Raw genomic sequence first — 19,977 nt, 5'->3', positions numbered from 1 at the left:
ATACTCTTAACTTGTGAAAACATAGCAATGGTCCAAAGCAAAACAATGCCCAGATCCAACGCTGGTTCTAATCCAGTGTGATATTTCTTGTTTTAATGCAAACCACTCGAAAGTAGTAATAAAGAAACCAAGTTTTGAAATTGTAATACAACATGCTACATATGAGAATCTCCTTGAGGTATTCATCGAAAAATATTTTTGTATTAACCATGTAACCTGGGGCCTCTTCATTAAATTGTCAGGACTGTAAAAGGAGATGCCAGTAGCACCTGCTTCAAAGGGTTTCTCACCCAAAGTCTGACAAGGTCATGCAGGTCAAATGCTTTGCCCCACACTTGGTACACAGTTAGAGCTCAATAAATAACTGTTTAATATAAGTGATGTTACCTTTATGCCACCTGGAAAGAATAAGATAAAAGTATTTTTCAAAAATTAGGGGGGGATGGTGTGTATTTTTCTATGGTTTTTGTAAATAGGACCAAGTAGGGAAAAAGTGATAATCACGTCAGAAAAGTCATAAATGACCCCACTAGCTAAAGAGAAAACTAAAAAAAGACAACTTGGTTCTGTTTCAGACAATCCCCAATGCATATTGTATTCACTCCAGGCTGGCTAGAAATGCACATAGTGGTAGAGTAAAGAATCAAGCAAGGAACAAAATGGTTTACAAAGTAGACATCTAACAAGAGGGTGGAAATAGAAAACTAGAGCCAACTTGGGTTTGTTCATGAAGGCAACAGACTGATCAGTGAACTTCCCAGGCAGTATCCTGACTTCACAATGATGAAGGGCACAGAAGCAGTGGTGAGGGCTGTGAGTGTTGCATGGATCCTGGAAGCTCTCACATCCGAGATCAGCCCACTAGAATGAAGGCCCCATGACTGCAGGGACTGTTTTATTCCCAGCACCTAACCCACAAGGGGCTCATAGTCCTCAACATATCTATTCAATCGGCTGTATCCACGACTGTATAGTTATCAGCTGATGCCTATTCATCTTTGCAGCCTATATCTGCCATATTCTCAACTGGACAAAAGTCATACAAATTTAGAGCTGAAAGGGACCTCTAGGATCATGTGGGGATAGGGAAGCCCTAAGTGCTTTCACTTATTGAGGCATTTCACTTTTCCAAACTTTGAAACCAGTATTTGTTCCCTTCTGATAAATGGCAAATGCTGGTCCCTTATGACTTGGGGCTCCAATGATATGGAGTGTTAGGAACACTCTCAGCTAGAACAGACAAAGTGGTCAGGCACAAGAGGTGGCTCGTCCATTCACAGGTCCATTGGTGCACATTTCATCTTAGAACTGAAGATCCGGACTTCCTCCTAACCAGTGGACAAATGTATTCTTCTGGTGCGTTTAGATGCTGCTCTGTTTGGGGGTGCAGAACGGACACGACTAACCTGTTCCTATCCAAACTGACTGACCAAAGGAGCTACTTTGGATCCTAAGAAAACCTGTGCTAGAAAAGTCTCACCAGGACAGTAAGATGTGGTCCCAAGAAGGATACACTGGAAATCAGATAAGCTCAGTACATGTGAGAAAATTCAAGCCTCTTAGTGTTTGGGGTGCACCAGACGACTTTCAAAAGCATTATCCCAGCAAGAGAATCCAGGATCCATGCGCACACAAGATGGGAACACACTTAAGTTCTATCCTAGAAGCATTCTTGGACACCGCATCACCACAAAAGTGTGATTAGCAGAACTGGTGGGTTGGAAAACAGTGGGAAGACACACTCTGGAGGTGACCAGAATCTCCCCCAGAGGAGGGAGCATTGGTGTTTGGATGTGATCCATAAGAGGATCCTCTGATCTGGAGGCTCCTGGAGGCTGATAAGCCATTCTGTATAGTGAGGAAAGACGAGTGTGAGGGAATCTGAGTCCACAGGGTTCAGTCTGAGTGAATGGGACCATGGGCTCAGTGCCTCCTTATCCTGGGCTGCGGTGGTTTTACTGTGCCAGCAACATCTGCTAGTCACTTGCAGCTTTTACTGAGCCCTGGGACAAAATTCAAGCACAAATCCTATTCTAAAACCCTCTCCTGGGGGTACCTGGGTGGCTCTGTCAGTTAAGCATCTGACTCTTGATTTTGGCTCAGGTCATAATCTCACAATCGTGAGACTGAGCCCCCTGTTGGGCTCCACACTGAGCATGGAGCCTGCTTAATATTGTCGATCCCTCCTTCTCCCTCTGTTCCTCTCTCACTCTTGCATGCATGCTCTCTCAGAAAGAATAGAAAAAGAAAAGAAAAGAAAGAGAGAGAGGGAGAGAGGGAGAGAGGGGGTGAGAGAGAGAGAGAGGAGGGAACGTGGGAGGAAGGAAGAAAACCCTCTCTTGGGCTTGTAGGAGTTAATGTACATTAAGAGGACTATGTGTATCTATAAAAAGAGAAATGTGGTCATTCCATTTCCTCTCACAGAGGGATGCTTTCAATATCAGGTCATTTGAAGGAGTTAGGAACTTGTAGAAGGACACTTATTTTTCACTTGGGATTTAAAAGTTAAGTAACTTCTATTTCTTTTTTTCCTTTTTTCCACATTTTAAAAAATGTTTTATTTATTTATTTTCAGGAGGGGTGGAGCAGAGAGAGAGAGAGAGAGAGAGAGAGAGAGAGAGAGAGAGAGAGAGAGACTTCCAAGCAGGCTATGCACTGCCAGCATGGAGCCTGGCACGGGGGCTCGAACACACAAACCATGAGATCACGACCTGAGTTGAAATCAAGAGGTGGTCATTTAACTGACTGAGCCACTGCTGCTCCAACTTCTATTTCTTTACAGCAAAAACTCTTTATAGCACCTTCTAGCAAATCAGAGAAAACAAACCTCAGAAACAGGCAATCAGCCTAAACTGACCCCACTTTTACTTACATAGCTCTGAAACATTTCACATTACTTCTCAACTCTTCTGAAATTAAATTTCCGTGTCATTTAAGTCTCTGAAAAGAATTTTTCCTTCATTATTGCTCCATTTTAAAATCTCTTTCTGAAAACCAAAACACTCAGAATTTTCCCTGTTGGCTCTGCCATCAATATCCTTTCTTCCCAGTCCTCTGAAACCAACCTCACCACACAGAACACCTGCTGTCCTGCTTTCTTCCATGTATGTTTTGGGGGGTGGGGGGTGTGTGTGTATGACCCATCTTCTATCATCATCTATTCTTCTACTCCAAAAGAGAGACTGAGTATATAGAATGTGACCTGTAAGTGACTCTTATTTTGTTTGTTGAAAATAATTGTCAAAATGGCCTTCAGTTATGTTGTAATTATCTTCCTTCTTGATCTTAATATTTGTTTTTTCCTCAGATCCACAACTGCATTTCATTTCTCAATCAAGCAGCCTACTAGAAGGAATCAGCTTTGAATTTTCAGGTCCAAAGCTAACTCTCATACTGCAGCTTTTACTCAAATATTAAATATTTCTAGAAATGGGATGTCATGCTTCCTTCTGGAACAAGAACAACCAACCAAGTGACTTGCCAGATAGTTTTGAGACTTTTGGAAAGCTGTCTATGAACACACTGCCACTAGTTCATAACAGGTGATTGATACCATCATGATAAAGTTGTCCTTTTAAAGTTATCTTCTTAAAAAACCTACATTGACAATGACTAAAGGGGCTATTTAAAAAATATCCTTTAAGAACCCTTAAATAAAAAACAAAATATTTTTTCTAAAATGTTTAACGTTTATTTAATTTTGAGAGAGACAGAGGGCGAGTGGGGGAGGGTCACAGAGAGAGGAAGACGCAGAATCCAGGTTCTCTATGAGCTGTCAGCACAGAGCCCAACATGGGGCTCAAGCTCACAAACTACGAGATCATGACCTGAGCCAAAGTCCAATGCTTAATGAGCCACCCAGGTGCCCCCAAAAACAAAATGTTTTAAAAATCATCTTCCTGGGTGCCTGGGTAGCTCAGTGTCTTAAGTGTCTGACTCTTGATTTCAGCTCAGGTCAGGATCTCGCAGTTCATGAGTTCGAGCCCTACATCAGATTCTATGCTGGTAGCGTGAAGCCTGCTTGGGATTCTCGCTCTCTCTCCCTCTCTCCCTCTCTGCCCCTCCCCCCTCTCAAAATAAGTAAACTTAAAAAAATATTTTAAAATAAAAATCACCTTCCTTCCCACCTATCACCCATCTCCTTCCTCCTTCCTTCCTCCTTCCTTCCTTCTTTCCTCCCTCCCTCCCTCCCTTCCAATGAAAGATTATGGAAAGTTTTGCAAAATTAGAGCCCAACTGCAAGAACAGAGCTACATATATATGTTTAATTCACTTGGTTTATCTGGAAAGTAGTTTACAATATGGCTCAATGCCTACCTTTGTCATATAAAATAGTTGCATTTTGATCCCCAACTTAAATTTAGGAGAGTGAGCCAAATGTTTGCTAGTCAGATGGTATACTTTCCAATCATACTCCCTAATCTAATGAGACTGAATTGAATCTAACTAAATCATAATATTGGCAACCATTAACCAAGAGTTCATGTTCCCAGCACTGTGTTAAGTGCTGATATACATTATCTGCCTCAAACTTTACAACCTTGTGAAGTAGTATTATCCCATTTTAAAGATGAGACAACCAAGGCAAACAGAAGTATCTCACCCAAGACCACACCAGCAGTAGAGCTGGGATTTTATAATATATTTTTCTTTAATTTCTTTAATTTCCTGAACCCCCACCCCGCCACTGCCTGCAATTATAACAAAAGGTCAGGCCTCACCTTTCTCACATGGTAAAAAAAAAAATGCCAGAAAAAATCTAAAGCCACTACAACTGATAACGTTGGGCTGAGATGAAGCCAGCATGACCTGGTGCTCCCATCTGGCAAACATGGTAGGAGAGCCTATATGCTCATATGTTCAGTTACTTTGGAAGGTGACTCAGGAGATTTTTTGGATGACATAGTCAACAGTAGTATGTCGCAGCTCTAGAGAAGTGCATTGGTATATCATTATAAAGCTATCCTAGTTGGGTCAGGGTACAGTCAGCTCAGAACAAGTACAGTGAATAATGGCTTCAAGAACATCTGTATAACATGTGATGAATCCCATCATGTTCCAGCAAAATGGAAAAGTTCCTGACTACATCAATAAATATTTTCAGCTGTGTTGTCATATTTAAGGAAAAAAATTTTAACTTCTCATGGAAAATAAAAATACCTTCTTAATCAGGTTTCTATCAATCAATTAAAAACAGAAGCACTGATAAGAAGCTATACTCTGTTTCACCACCTACAATTGCTCTTCTAGAATCTTCCAGATCAATGAGAGATATCATAAGCTCTCTTTATCATCATTCGGGGCAAGTAGAAGTTGTCCCCAAGAGAAATAAGAAACAAAAATGGAAGCTAATATACTGAAGGTAAACTATCCTAATTATCATTGAAAGAAAAGATCGAGTCGTCATGTGACAGGCAAGGACATACTTGTACTCCATTGTAATTCCTGAGGCAAGACGCTGTGCTTTTCATAAAGTTTTGATTCTCAAAATAATGACCAGAAAAAATTTTAAGAGAGGGAACTAAGATCTGGCCATTGTCAGAGCAAGCTTCACTGAAGATGTGTCCTGTTTTCAATGAGATACTCCAACCCGTCTGCAGTGAAAATTCCACTGAGGTTTTGGAGGAGATGAGGTAGTTGTGTGCGATGTTCATGCCCTTCTCTAGAGAGAACAGATTCTTGTCTCTTTTAACACAGAAGGGTGTTAACTTTTATTTAATGAGCCATGGGAAACTTTCCTGTTTCTAAAGATTCCCCCAGGCCTCCCTCCACCTACAATGGCTCTCCAATACAATAGTGGATGTACCAGGCGGAAAAGGTTTGCCTGAGCACAAAGATCTGAGAGGACGAACAATAATAAAAGGAGACTGAAGGATGGAAAACCATACTGACAGAAGAGCTGTGACTTGTCAAGGACACTTTGCTCTCAGCAGATTCCTGTCCTCCTTTCTCCTTTCTGGTGTCCATTTCTGAGGAGTCAGCTCCCACATGTTTGCAATGTGACTCATGACTAATGGTACAAGTGGAAGGGGTTTGCAGCAAAAAGCTACATCTTTCCTCTTTGGTAGCCATCTGGGCTTCCACCCAACCTGGTTCTGCTGAGCCTACATGCTATGCCGATTTGGGAAAAATAAAGCAAACTAAATTTGAGCTGTGCTTTCAGTCTGAATTGCTGAACCACATGTTTTCTGTAGGCTTAGGTGACGACAAAGCATGGTTTACTATTACTTACCTGGTAATAAAGAAATTATCAAGTTTCCCTTCCTTTTTGAGGCTTAGTTAAATTAAGCTAAAGCTTCCCTCAGGACACTGGAAGAAGTTTTTTAATTTTTAATTTTTTTAATGTTTATTTATTTTTGAGAGAGAGTGAGAGTATGAGTGGGGGAAGGGCAGAGAAAGGGAGTGAGCGGATCTGAAGAGGGCTCTGTGCTGACAGCAGAGAGTCTGATGTGGGGCTCAAACTCATGGAACCATGAGATCATGACCTGAGCCAAAGTCAGACACTTAACTGACTTGAGCCACACAAGTGCCCCTGGATGAAGTTTTCTTTAATGGAAAAGACATTTGCTACCAGAAGTAAAAATGTTTTCCTGGCTCACCAATGTCAGGCAATCAGTGAGGACCAGTTTGGGAAAATACCTTTAAATTGTCAGGCCTTCCTTTTGGAGAAAATATCAAGCGTTCAATATTCAGAAATTTGCTACATCTTTTAAAAGTGTGACCTGAGCCAGTGGTACCAGAGTCCAGAGATAAGGGCAGCACATCTGTGCTGTGATTTCTCAGAGGATTCCCAGACACCCATGGAAATTTAAAGCTTAATTCTCTTTTTGCCGTGTGATATTCTTCTGCCTCACAGTTCTCAGAATTGTGGTTTTCGTCTTTGAATCTCTCTCACTCAAGTACCCAAGAGACCTAAGCAGCGGATATAACATAATGAGACTGTCAAAATTCTGTATAGCCAGATTCCATCTAGTAAAATAGAATATTATATTTCTGAAAGTAGTCAATTTCACTTGCTTCTCTGGAAGGCACAAAACATACATAATAGACTTAATTTTGCAATTTTTTTTTCCAAAAGGGGGAAAAAACGATACAGAAGCAGATAGCTTGAGAAATAATCAGTATTCTACCAAATGCAGTACCTTCCCCAAGGAAGACATAAATGGAAATTTCTAGGCCAATACTCCAAGACATTATCAAAAGAATTCACATGAGGACTTGATATAAATAGTAGTAATACACTACATGCACTGATGACTAGAACAACAATCATGGCTACCACTAGAATATCAATAAATTACCAAGTAAAGCTAAAAACAAAAATCCTTCCAGACTTATATGTCCTATATCTGTCCTGAACTGACTTCTCCCTGTAGTCACTCGGCGTCCTTATCTACTCCCTTTCTCTACCAGTGAACACCTTTGGGGTTTCTCCAAAGACAAACTCCCATCTCTGCATTCTGAGACCATATCAGTACCCAAGACACTCCAGCATAACTCAAAGTTTGAACAACAGACTCTATGGCAATGCTATACAATGAACATATTGAGAAGAAAGTGAGTCAAGACAAAGGAACTGACCAATGGCCAAGTGGTGAACAGGTGGTAGAAAAGAGTAAGAATTTGCAGTTCTAGAGTTTGGGTCAGCAATGAATTAAAGTACTTCTCACATGATCAAATTAATAAAATTTTATTAAATTCAAACTCATCACCACCTCAGGGCATTTTAGGGACAGTGACTGATCTGGATCTTAAATCTACTTGCCTTAAACTGAAAGAGCCGCTAGAATAGGAACAGAATTCCCATAAAATATTCAATATTCACAGAACACAGTAAGGGCTAAACTAACCTTGGTTTTAGGTGGTGCATTTGAAGAACCAAGATATTTAGACATATGTCTGAGAAAATAAGCCTATCATTTATTTCTTTTCAGACCCTAAGGTAACAGGTGATTTTCCTTTTTAAGTTTACCTCATTTGAAGACAATGTCCTTCCTCAATGGACACAGAGGCTGAAGAGCCCATCAGAAAGCAAGGTGGTCTCTAAGCCACTGCACCAGCCTTTTATTTTTATTTTTTGGACAGGGTATCCATTAGAGATTGACTGTTAGATCAGTAGGAGACACTGCTTGATTTTAATCCCCCCTGCTTCTACTGTAAATTCAGCTCATATAAAAAAACTAATTAAAAGGAATCACACCCTAATAAAAAACTAATCACTGATGCATAACTCAACTGTCAGAAATTAAATAGTGGCCATTTGGCATAGCTGATCTAATACACAAGCAAGATTCAGAAGAGAACTTCAGGAGAAAATAGCGATGAACCCACCAGAAAAGGGGAGAAAGACATGTAAGATATGTTGATGAGCTCTCAGCTAGCTGATTCTCCTCTTAGCCATCCTTCTCTGTGAATTTACAGCCTCTCCTCTTTTTTCAGGGTCCCTAAAGGTGAGCATCTGGGGGGCTATCTTGGGCCCTGTGCAATTTTCCTAGTTTACTCTGTTCTTAGAATTTCCATCCTTTTTACATGCCTTCAGTGAAGGTCTGTATATAATACTCACAAATCTTGCTTCTACTTCCAATTCCTCTCTTACAAATTTAGTACTGCGTTTCCAAAATTTCTTGGATATCTACTGTCATCTCAAATTCACCATATTCAGAACCAAACTCATCACCACCCACTGATTTGCATTCCTCCCTCTCTTCTTCCTTCCTTCCTTCCTCCCTTCCTTCCTTTCTTCCTCCCTTCCTTCCTCCCTCCCTCCCTCCCTCCCTCCCTCCTTTCCTCCCTTCCTCCCTCCCTCCTTCTATTGGTACTGTGGTAGACCTGGGGCATGGATAAGGATAAGGCACTCCTTGACCTTAAGGAGCTCAGAATTTGTTCCAAATTGGAGAATCAAAACTTGAGTCAAAAAAGATCTAAGTGTCCTACCTCAAAACCCTTATTTTGTGTACAAGGCAACCAAAGCCCAGAGAGATCAAATGGCTTGTTTAAGGTCACAATTGCTATTGGCAAAGCCAGGCATTAAACCCAGCACTCCTGATCTTCTAATTTCCATTAAGGACATCATACTTGTCCCAGCCACTCTACTTAAGATCTGAGGAGACACATGATTCCTCACCATGTCCCAATCTCAACAACCAATCAAAAGCACTTTAATGTCTTTCTTTTGAACATCTCTCACACCTGCCATTTCCTTTGCTTTCTTACCATCAGCAGGCCAATCATCTAGGTCAACATGACCTTCACACATCACCCTGAACTTGCCTGCAGAGATGTTCAGTCTCCCTGGTACTTCCTGCACTAGGACATTTCCCCTGCGTGACCTACACCACCCTCCAATTTGAGCCATATGTGGCTACCATGATAACATTTCTAAAACACTTGGTACACATCATACTTCTGCTCCAAACCCCACAATGAATCTCAGATATGCTCAGCATGCTGTGTGGGAGAAGAGGTCTGTACTTATGGGAAAATACCACGTGTACTCTACCCCTTGGAGAATTATTTTCCCTTGAACTAGTATCTCTCAAACATATATGACCAAAGAACTTCCTTTTTGCAAGGAACACACATTACCTCCCCTCAAATCCAGTGATGGCAGAAACACACTGTGGGAAGCAATAGCCTGTAGGCTACAGTTCAACAGGTTGGCCAGGCAGCCCAGACTTCCTTTATTCTCCTTCCCATCCTTCCAATGACTGCCTGCTCTGGCAAAACTGCTCCATTCATCATTATTTAATACTTTATTTTCACAATTTCTCCAACTGGAAATATTCTACTTCTTCCTTTCCACTTACTTAAATCTTATGCTTCTTCCAAAATTCAGTTCAGGTCTCATCTCTTCAATAAATCATTTCCCAACTCTCTCATCCCAAACTCCTGTAGCATGTATTTACTTGTATCAAAAAACCAAAGTCTCAACAGCAGAAAACACACATAGCTCTCAGATGGGTCAAGAAGCTAATTAAATGGCAAAATTTTCCCTAACAAATACCTTTAAATTAATCTACAAGGTAAGATTATATTACATTTCCAAGAACTGGATTTCTACAAAGCAATCAGGATCTAGAAGGAGGGGGAAAAAGGACATTTAACATCAATAAAATATTCACTATTACTGACAATGAATTCTGCTTTTTTAACCAGAATAACTTTAGGAAGACACTAGGAAAGTCTCATGCCTTCATTTTCATTTTGCAAAAAATTTCAAGAACCAGCTAATTAATGCTATCATGAGAAGAAAAGTGAATAGTGTACAGAAAGAACAAAATCATTACAGATGCCATAAACACCACTAAGTGAATATTATTCTCTTCCCATATCTAGTAATTTTTTTCACATGATATAAACAAAACTAGTCTCATTTATTTAAAAGGTAACATTTCTGCATATCATTATTTAAAAAATTTTTTTCTTAATGGTGAAAAGATGCCTTGTGATAATAATGCCCAATTCAGTTCCTATTTAAAGTTAAAAGCAATCATTAAATGTCATATTTTAACACACATGTATCTCCACAATCTCCCTAAGAAGCTTCAGGTTATAGAAGAGCATGTGAAGAGAAGGAAATCTGAGGTACCCCTACTCTTTCTACTTTCTGAATTGAAAATGTACAAAACTCACCTGTGGACCTCCCACCTCCTCCTGACCACCAATGCTTGCCATCCCAGAGTCATTCATTCCCAAAAAGCTATGACAACAGGAGAGCAGTCATCAGCCTGGATCTCCAGTATAAGCTGGGAAGAATCTTGAACTGTCTGTACTCTGGACCTTACTGGTATGTCTAAGATTACCATGACTGGGGCGCCTGGGTGGCGCAGTCAGTTAAGCGTCCGACTTCAGCCAGGTCACGATCTCGCAGTCCGTGAGTTCAAGCCCCGCGTCAGGCTCTGGGCTGATGGCTCAGAGCCTGGAGCCTGTTTCCGATTCTGTGTCTCCCTCTCTCTCTGCCCCTCCCCCGTTCATGCTCTGTCTCTCTCTGTCTCAAAAATAAATAAAACGTTGAAAAAAAAATTTTTTTTAAAGATTACCATGACTGATTGCTCTTCCCTGCCTCTGCTCAGCTCAGCTCAGCCCATGCTTACTTGAACTTATAATGCCTTCCTGACCTCTTTAATATCTTCAGGCTTGACCTATCATCATAGGGACCAGTCCTGTTCTTCTAAGACTTTATGTTCATCTTGTTTTACCCTCTTGCTGGTCTAGCACAACATATCTGAAGACCGCTTTGCTCAGATGAGCCCAGTCTTCTGAGGTGAGAGAAGGTTTAGCCTCAAGCCATATCACCAACCTTATTATCCCACATGAACTCTTCACTTTAAGCAAACTAATCCATTCATGGAGACTTGAATTATCCAAGCCATACACATCCCCCATTTTGTTTTTCAAAAGTCCTGTCCTGTAAGACCCCGTTCAAGGCTCTGCTCCCATGAAACCTTCTCTAATTTGGCTTCAACCTCTGAACTAGTGTGCTGACTGTCTTCATCAGAGATTCATGCAGCAGGTCCTGCAAAACAACAGTCCCAAAGCATGTCTCCAAGGAGAAGACTCTCTCTTGGAGAGTTACAGTGCAAATTATCACATTAAAGACTTAGAGGGGCGCCTGGGTGGCTCAGTCGGCTAAGTGTCCAACTTCAGTTGAGGTCGATCTTGCGGTCGTGAGTTCGAGCCCCGCATCGGGCTCTGGGCTGATGGCTCAGAGCCTGGAGCCTGCTTTCAATTCTGTGTCTCCCACTCTCTCTGCCCCTCCCCTGTTCATGCTCTATCTCTCTCTGTCTCAAAAATAAATAAACGTTTAAAAAAAAAAGACTTAGAAATCTTACAGCAAAGAAACCTTCCAAACAATATTGAATGCCCTGTTACTGAAACTTATTTAGCTGTGGAATCCCTTTTCTATCTTCTATCCTTTAATAATAATTTGGAAGCACAGATATAAGGAAAACAGGTCTCCACAAGTCAGTGGCATTTCCCATAAGTGATTTTGTATTCTAATGTGTCCATGTGCCCATGTCTTCTTTCCAGCTGGTTGGAGTAGTAATAATCCAGCAGCTCCAATTAGCTTTGGGCTTTCTCAATGTCTATTGCTGTCTTTATCCTCACATCACTCTGCTTGCTAAGTGTAAAGTCATGCACAGTGCCTAGTACATAGTGAATACAGAAGATTTGAGCTACTTTCATTTTGAAGCAGTAGAGAATGTGGTTAGGAGTTGGGTCTGTGGAAAATGACCAACCCTGTTCTAAGTCTGGCCCAGCCCTCACCAGTGAGATCGAGGACTATGTCTGTTTTGCTCATTCATGCCTTATACACACACAATGCCTAGGACAGAACATACAGTTAGTTAAGTATTTATCGAGTGAATTAAGGACAAAGCAGTTCTCAACCCAAATGATTTTGCCTACCAGGAAGACATTTGACAATGGCCGGAGACAGTTTGGGCTGTCACAATTAGCATTTGGTGGGTGAATGTCAGGGATGCTATGAAACATCCTACAATGTACAGGACAAAGAACTATCTAGCCCCACATGTTGAGAAACCCAGAGTTATGCTGATCAGGGATAAATTTCTAAATACAAACACTATTTGGCTTTGAGCAAGCTGTTGAATTTTTCTAAGTCTTAATTTCCTCATCTGTAGAATGCAGAACTGATTATAAGATTGTAATAAGATAATATATACACAAAAGAGATAAACTGAGTAACACATATGAGATGTTTAACACAGTGATTGGTGCATAGAAAGTATGACCTATAAATGTGACCCGTGAGCATTCTTACTGTCAGCCTTTATTCATTGTCTCATAATGACATGAAGCTTTCAACTGAAATCTTCATGGTCTCAGAACTCACTATATCAATTCTAGAGTGAGTACTTTTATCAAAATAAACTCTGTACCCCCATTTATGTCTCCTGTACAGTCAGATTTTATTTATGTGCTCACCAGTGGCTCAATAGTGAAAATGTTACTCAAGAAGAGCATGCTGTCTTCCTGAACCAGCTTCCTCTGATTCTCAAAGGTGTGGGACAAAATGGAAAGACGTTCTCGGAGTGAAGGATCAATAACGCACTCTTCAAGAAACTCATCAGTCTCATTCTTTTCCTCTTTTCTCAGATCATCACAGACCCTAAAAAAAATAGAGGAAACATGAGATTCATTCTGATACTCCCATGAAGAACATTGTAAAGGCCTCCCCTCCAGTCCATCCTGTTGGAAATGGTCTTGCCCATCACCCTGAGGTAGTCCCTCCTTGCCCTAAGTCTGTAACATACCAGATGGGTGACTTTGGACTTTAACCTCTTAAGAGCATCAGTTTGCTCATCGGTTAGTCACTTCATTTGACAAGCCCTCCCAGGTTTCCTGTTCTACTCATGCCCATTTACTTACTCCTGAGCCCTTATGTATATTTAGACAAATATTTTCTTTCAGGTAATTATGTTTCTCAGGCTTCTTTTTTTTTTTTAGTTTATTTATTTATTTTGAGAGAGACAGAGCACAAGAGTGGGAGAGGCAGAGAGAGGGAGAGACAGAATCCCAAGCAGGCCTCACACCATTAGCACAGAGCCCGATGCAGGGCTTGAACTCACAAACTGTGAGATCATGACCTCAGCCAAGATCAAAAGTCCGACGCCTAACCAACTGCACCACTCATGCACCCCTCCCAGGCTGTTTTTTAAATATTTAACATTTATCCTACCTCTTACACTTGAAAAACAATTTTGTTTCTTTTTAAACTTGCTTAGATTTTTTTTTTAAGTTTAGTTATTTATTTTGACAGAGACAGAAACAGCGTGAGTGGGGGAGAGAAAGAGAGAGAATCCCAAGCAGACTCCATGATGCCGGTGCAGAGCCTGACACAGGGCTTGAACTAACAAAACCATGAAGTCATGACCTGAGCCACCCAGGAGCCCCCGCTTAGCTCTGATTCTTTCTCAGCTGTTAGTCCCCTAGAGAAAAGAATCTGGAACCAGCAAGGACCAGTCTTGGTTACTGATTCTACTACCATTTACTAGCTCTATGACTTTGGGGGTTATTGAAGAATCAGTGCCTTCACCTAAAAAACAGAAATAATAGAAGCTCCTCCATCATAAAGATGTGCTGACGATTCAACATGAATAAGGACCTGGTGCAGTTCCTAGGACACAGCAGGTACTCAATAAATACCAGTTTTCTCCCTGGGTCAACCATAGGCAATTACCAAGCTGTAAAGCTTTTAAAATGCTCAAACCACACCTAAAGTGAGCTCCTCTTTTCTCTCCTTCTAGCTCTTAACATCCGTTGTGGTAAGTCAGAAAAGCAGCCTTTCCCAACCCTCTCCTCACTACCCTCACCAGAGCTGTGCTCACAGTACTCCTAGTATCTGTTACTTCACCTGCACTTAGAAGACTGAATTCTATCTCCTCCCAGGATGTATAACTATTTTCCAGAATTTTACTGGTATTATCAATGGTGAGAGACAACTTATTTAGTTAAATGAGTGCTCAGTAAGAACCCTGAGTCACCAAATCCCTGTCCCAGCCCCAACTATTTTCTAAATGACTTCATGCAAACCGTTATGTTCAGCAATGTCAAATAGCTCTTTTTTATAACTTTAGCATTCAGGGTCCTTTGGTGACAGAACATAAAGAAGTCAAAGAAATGGGTTCAATGTGTTCTGGTCCCGAGGAAGAAAGCATCAGAGGATGCACAGGCTTCCTTTTCATTGCTAGCTTGAAAGCAGCGTCCAAGGTAACCAGAGCAGCAGACCTTGTACACTGCTGAGACAAATTAAAGAGACCTCAGTCCACAGAAAGAAGGGAAACCACTTACTCCTGTGAGTGGAATTTTTGATACCTACCTTTAGGATACACCCTGAAGAAACAATCATGGATAAAAACAACGACATAGCCAGAAAGATGTTCATCAAAGTGCTAGCCACACTACCAAGAGATGTGGGTAAATTCGATGTGAGAGACTGAAGGACTGGTTAAAAAAATAATGGGAATCATAAACATTACATTTCTTTAGGTCATTGGGTTATTGGGAGTGCAGTGTGGGGATGAAATGTCTTGTATGGATCGAGGATGAAAATTCTGCATGAACTGATGAGAATGATTACCTCAAACCTTACAACAGAAAACAAAACAGAACAAAACAAAAATTCCCAAAAGCTCTTCTCCCACACTGTTGGCATTCATGAATCACTAACAACCACATAATGCAAAGGGGGTCATGATATACTGTATGTCTCCCTCTGTGACCTCTGATTAGAGAACTGGAGCCATGGCTGAGAGTCTAAGAAGGGAACGTGCAACACCTTGAGCTGGGTTGACTCCAACAAGTGATTCTCTATACCTCAGTCTATTGTCTGGCCATCTTGTCCTGCTGGTATTCATGGTCTCCTACATTCAGAGGGGGTTCTGTTTTACAGTGAGGAAACCTCTTATCAGAGAGCTAGCCACCTTCAGGCATCAAATACAGTCCAGCCTACAGACTATAGTGAATGGGGAAGAATTGTGTCTCAGGTACAGTTGCATTGAACCAGTAATGTTCCCTCATGTTGAGGTGCTACAGACCCTGCTCCTTTGCAGCACCCTCAAAAGATAGTAACTGGGTGCTGAGGAGATTAAAAACTAAGAGCCTTGGGCTTCAAGAGAGAAATACTCCCATATCCACACACTTGGCATGGAAAATATGAAGCCATCCATCTTCAAATGTACCATGTGACCCTGGACACCAGGCAACTCTGTGATGACTATTATAAACTGAAGACTAGAGATCTCCCTTCCTGTTTACCAAGTACCATTCAAGTCTTCAGATTCTTGTACAACCCTACAGAAGAGAAGGGTCCCTCAAATACAAGTAAGATTAAATTTATTACTAGCCACAGGGCAGGTTCAAAGTCCAATTAAAACTGATCTATCTAGAGAAACACATCACTTACTACACCTGAATGGCGTGGAAAAAAATCCATGCTGACAACTTTGTGGGGGTTCCATCGAGGATTCTTGAAGTTCTTGTATAGAACAAATCTAGAATTATAGCCAAATGCTATTAAAACAATGGCCATGACCATCATGGAGAAATAGGGAGCAAAAATCCTCAAAAGCCCATGCCAAGCCTCTGAATAGAATAAACTGTGATTATAATGAGTATAAAAGAATCTTGTAGGATGTTTTATAATCTCTCAGGACAAGGAGGAGGAGGCAAGGAGAGAGGAATGAATCCTCCATTTCTGAAGAGATTAATTTCTCTGCAAGTCCCAGAAAAAACATCAACAAACATGAAGACCCAAAGGAAAACTTTTTAAAAGTTCCACATATCTGATTCTGAAGGTTAAAAAAAAAAAAAGAAAAATGAAACAAATCCCAGAACTTCTTCCTAGGGGGAGTGACATCTTCATTGTCAGAGTCTAGAGCCTAGGATTAGCCCAAGGTCCTCAAATATGGACACGTGTCACGAGGTTGGTACCAATATGTTTTGGTAGGTAAAGAGGAAATCATCCTTCTTAGAATGGAAATAATAAACAGCCAAAAAGGAATACGGTTTCCTACTCCTCATTAAGGCTGAAATTCGAGATCTCCAAGTCTTGACTCAGGCCACATCATTAAGATGCTGGAGGACAGAAACCGCAATGGCTAGAATAGTCTTGAGGGTATCCATTAAAGCAATTAGCATTCTCAACCTAACAGTGAGCAACTTTCAGCCCCTGTAAGATGAATGTCTTAGGACCAGCTTTAAGCCATATTATAACTAGAGAGCAGCAGGCAGATTCTTGAGTCTCACCTAGAAATCTACACTGACGTATTAAATCTTAGGTCCTTGGGGAGCTACAAAAGGAAACTGTAGTCTCTCAAAGTATATGCATGAGCCCATTTAGAATAGATCCTCTCTGTTCCAAGTTGAGGACCAAACTAATGGTGTTTGCCTTGCTTTTCAAGAGGATGAGCATTCCATGGCTAGTTATGTCCAGAACAAAAATTCATAACTAACAACATGAACTTTGATTTTTAAAAATACATTAAAAATGAAAGTTGTGGCAGATTTGGGGACATATCAAGGCACAAGACAGGCATAAAATAGAAAAGACACTCTGGTCAAATAAGCAATTGGGCATAAATGGCTTTGTTTCCCCTCTATTTTACCTCTTGCCCTAGCCATCTGGCCCTAGGAGAGGGGGGAGGGAGAAGGTAAGGAGCAGCATACTCAATAAACTCTTCACTTAGATCAACCAATCCAGTTTGGAGAAACGTGAGTTGGGCTGCCATGACTCCCAAAGTGAAAATGGAAGTATTCTTATTTAGTCATTTGAAACCACTTTTCAAGTTCATTATTTAATGGAGGGGCATAGTCTTAGATGATGAAAGGAGGCTTCCAACCATGGTTATGGAAATGCTATTCCATGTTATCCCTTTGTTACAAAAAAAATACTATAGGAAATAATAGACCGAGAGAGATAATAAAAGAAAGACAACACAAGAGAAAAGGAAAAATAAGCCTCAGAATAATATGAAAGAAATAGGGGCATGAGTATCAGGGGAGGTAAAGTAGAGGGGAAAAAAGAAAGAAATGTCCATCCATGTATAGTTGAAATTCTCTATTCCTGGCATCTCTGACAATAACCGGTTTGAATTTTTTTTCTTAAGTTTAACTATTTAAATTAACTTCCTTAAACACTTTTTGGACATTGGCACGGCACCAATCATGTCTTATACATATAGTCAAACACACATAGTTGAAGCTGAAGCTGGCTTTCCTTCTGATAGTGTGTACCCATCCTCCCAAAAAGATTATGCCCACAGGACAAGCAGGATATTGAAACACGGTTTACTGGCATCTCTGTGTTTGTACCTGCTCTCCTATTTTATCTTTAAACATGCTTGGACCATTCTCATTGTTGGTACACTCGTGAACGAAGGAATCAGGACAAATGAAGCAGTAGATGAGCAATTTTCTCTTGCCTTTTGAACTACTGGCATTTCTACGGTATGAGGCAAACTGAAGTTTTTAAGCAGGAAAGCCTTTTCTTTTCTCACTTTTTAAAGATGGCACAGTGGTAATCCAGTGATTAAAGCTCATTGTCTGAATGATAAAGCTTCTGGTCCACTGTGTCCTGCCATTGTCACAGCTCCTTCTGATTCAATTAGGGACAGCACACTGGGGGATTTCTGCCTGGTTTCCATGGACCCAAGACTTTTATTTTTATCACATACTAACTTGGTTTTAAACAAAGCTTTGAAGCTTCCCAGGGCTAATCTTTAATGAAAATGGAGAGGCAAATAAAAAAGGCTGAAATAAATTCCAATGAAAGCAGCAAAAGTGTTAATTCAGGGAGGGTGGAAGGAGATAAAAATGAAATTGGACTTTAAAAGAGGCAAGGACAGACTTGGTAAAAAGAAATACTCAAAATTGAACAGTGATGAGATTAGTTAAAAGAGTTTGGTTTTCCATTTCATTAATTTTCTCCACTGCCTGAAGTATCATTTTAAAAAGTAGAAGATTAAAGATACCAACAAGGAATCATTATTAAATTATATGGTTAGCAGGGATTGAGCAATGCTACTAAAACTGAGAATATAAAAGTCATTTTATCCAAGCCTTTCTTTTTCCTAATTCTTTGTTTTCTGGAAATATTTTTTCACCGAAAAAAAATTCCACATTGATCCCAATCCAAAAGAGGTTATTTTTAGAAACTATGAAATCTGACCAATTTGATTAGGGTTATGAGACAAAATACAGACCTATAGGATAGTTTTGAAAGAACAGTGAAAAAATGATATATTCGGTCTTCATTTTTCTTTTAAAGTTTGTTTATTTATTTTGAGAGAGACAGAGACAGTGCAGAGAGAGGGAGAAAGAATTCCAAGAAGGCTCCATACTGTGAGCACAGAGCCCAACTGTCTGGGATCAAATCCACATAACTGTGAGATCCTGACCTGAGCCATAGCCAAGAGTTGGATGCTTAACCTACTGAGATACCCAGGTGCCCCTGATATATTTGGTCTTTAAAATCCAGGAGTTTAGCTACTAATAAATTAAAGCCAGGTTAAGATGAACTGAGGATGGGCAATACTGTGTTCCACATAGCTCTTTAAATGAAATTCTTTAAGTGAAATTCAAGTTTTTAAATTCTTTTCTTTAAATGAAAAAAGGAGCATCATACACTGGAACCAAGCTATAAAAAGCTGACCTTGTTTGAGGTGGTTAAAAACTTACCACAAAAGTCACTGATTTTTCATAATAACTGAACTTTGAGGTCCCCCAAATTATAGCATATAGGTGTTTTTCTTACAAACCTATACTTTTCTCTGTCTTCCTCTTCCTGGGTAGCAAATATCTTCCACTGGAAATGGGCAATGATGTTACTGCGGTTGTGAATAGTTACAGTTCGCTGACTGGCCAGAGATATGTAGGTTTTCTCAATGATCAAGGAATTCCTGTCCAGCCTTATATTCATGTCTATGGCAGCTCCATAAAGAGATAGAAATATTTTTTCACCTAGAAATTAACAAAGTATAAACACACTTTGAGATTTATTCTAGAATGATGCTACTAGGCAATTTTTTCCCCAAGATGAAGTGATAGCACAAGCACTAGACATTTTATTCTTTTTTCTCCCCCATCAATCCAGAAATCAGACATGATCAGAAAACTTAAATATTATGTATGGTGTAGTTATAGAGAATCAGACTATCTTATTTGGTCACTGTAAAAACCACATAAAATATGAATTTCTGTGGTGGGTATGACAAGACCTTTTCTTCTTTGTAACATTTCTAAATCCTACAGCCTGACCTCGAGGGTACTTGAGTTCTAGAATTATAACCACATGCCTCATTTTTATTCAAAACATGAATTGGAAATCTGATTCCTTTTTTAAATAAGAAATTGCTTTTTTTTTAAGTTTATTTATTTATTTCAAGAGAGGGAAAGAGATTGGGAGGGGCAGAGAGAGAGGGAAGGAGAGAGAGAATGCCAAGCCGGCTCCAAACT

General features: G+C 40.2%; 1 protein-coding gene across 30 annotated transcripts in view; it reads right to left on the bottom strand.

The window, feature by feature from the left end:
• Positions 1 to 19,977, bottom strand: part of HYDIN (HYDIN axonemal central pair apparatus protein) — a 433,865-nt gene that overhangs the window by 252,669 nt on the left and 161,219 nt on the right. For all 30 annotated transcript variants that reach the window (XM_045046329.1, XM_045046327.1, XM_045046336.1 and 27 more), the window contains 2 exons: positions 19,281 to 19,482; positions 12,949 to 13,132 (listed from right to left, as the gene is read on the bottom strand). In XM_045046329.1, coding sequence (XP_044902264.1) covers positions 12,949 to 13,132; positions 19,281 to 19,482 — 386 coding nt within the window. The remainder of the gene's footprint in view (positions 1 to 12,948; positions 13,133 to 19,280; positions 19,483 to 19,977) is intronic.

The sequence above is a fragment of the Felis catus genome, chromosome E2, assembly GCF_018350175.1.
Source record: "Felis catus isolate Fca126 chromosome E2, F.catus_Fca126_mat1.0, whole genome shotgun sequence".
Taxonomy (NCBI): domain Eukaryota; kingdom Metazoa; phylum Chordata; class Mammalia; order Carnivora; family Felidae; genus Felis; species Felis catus.
The sequence above is the reverse complement of the archived record's forward strand: the minus strand, read 5'-3'. Positions and strand labels throughout refer to the sequence as shown.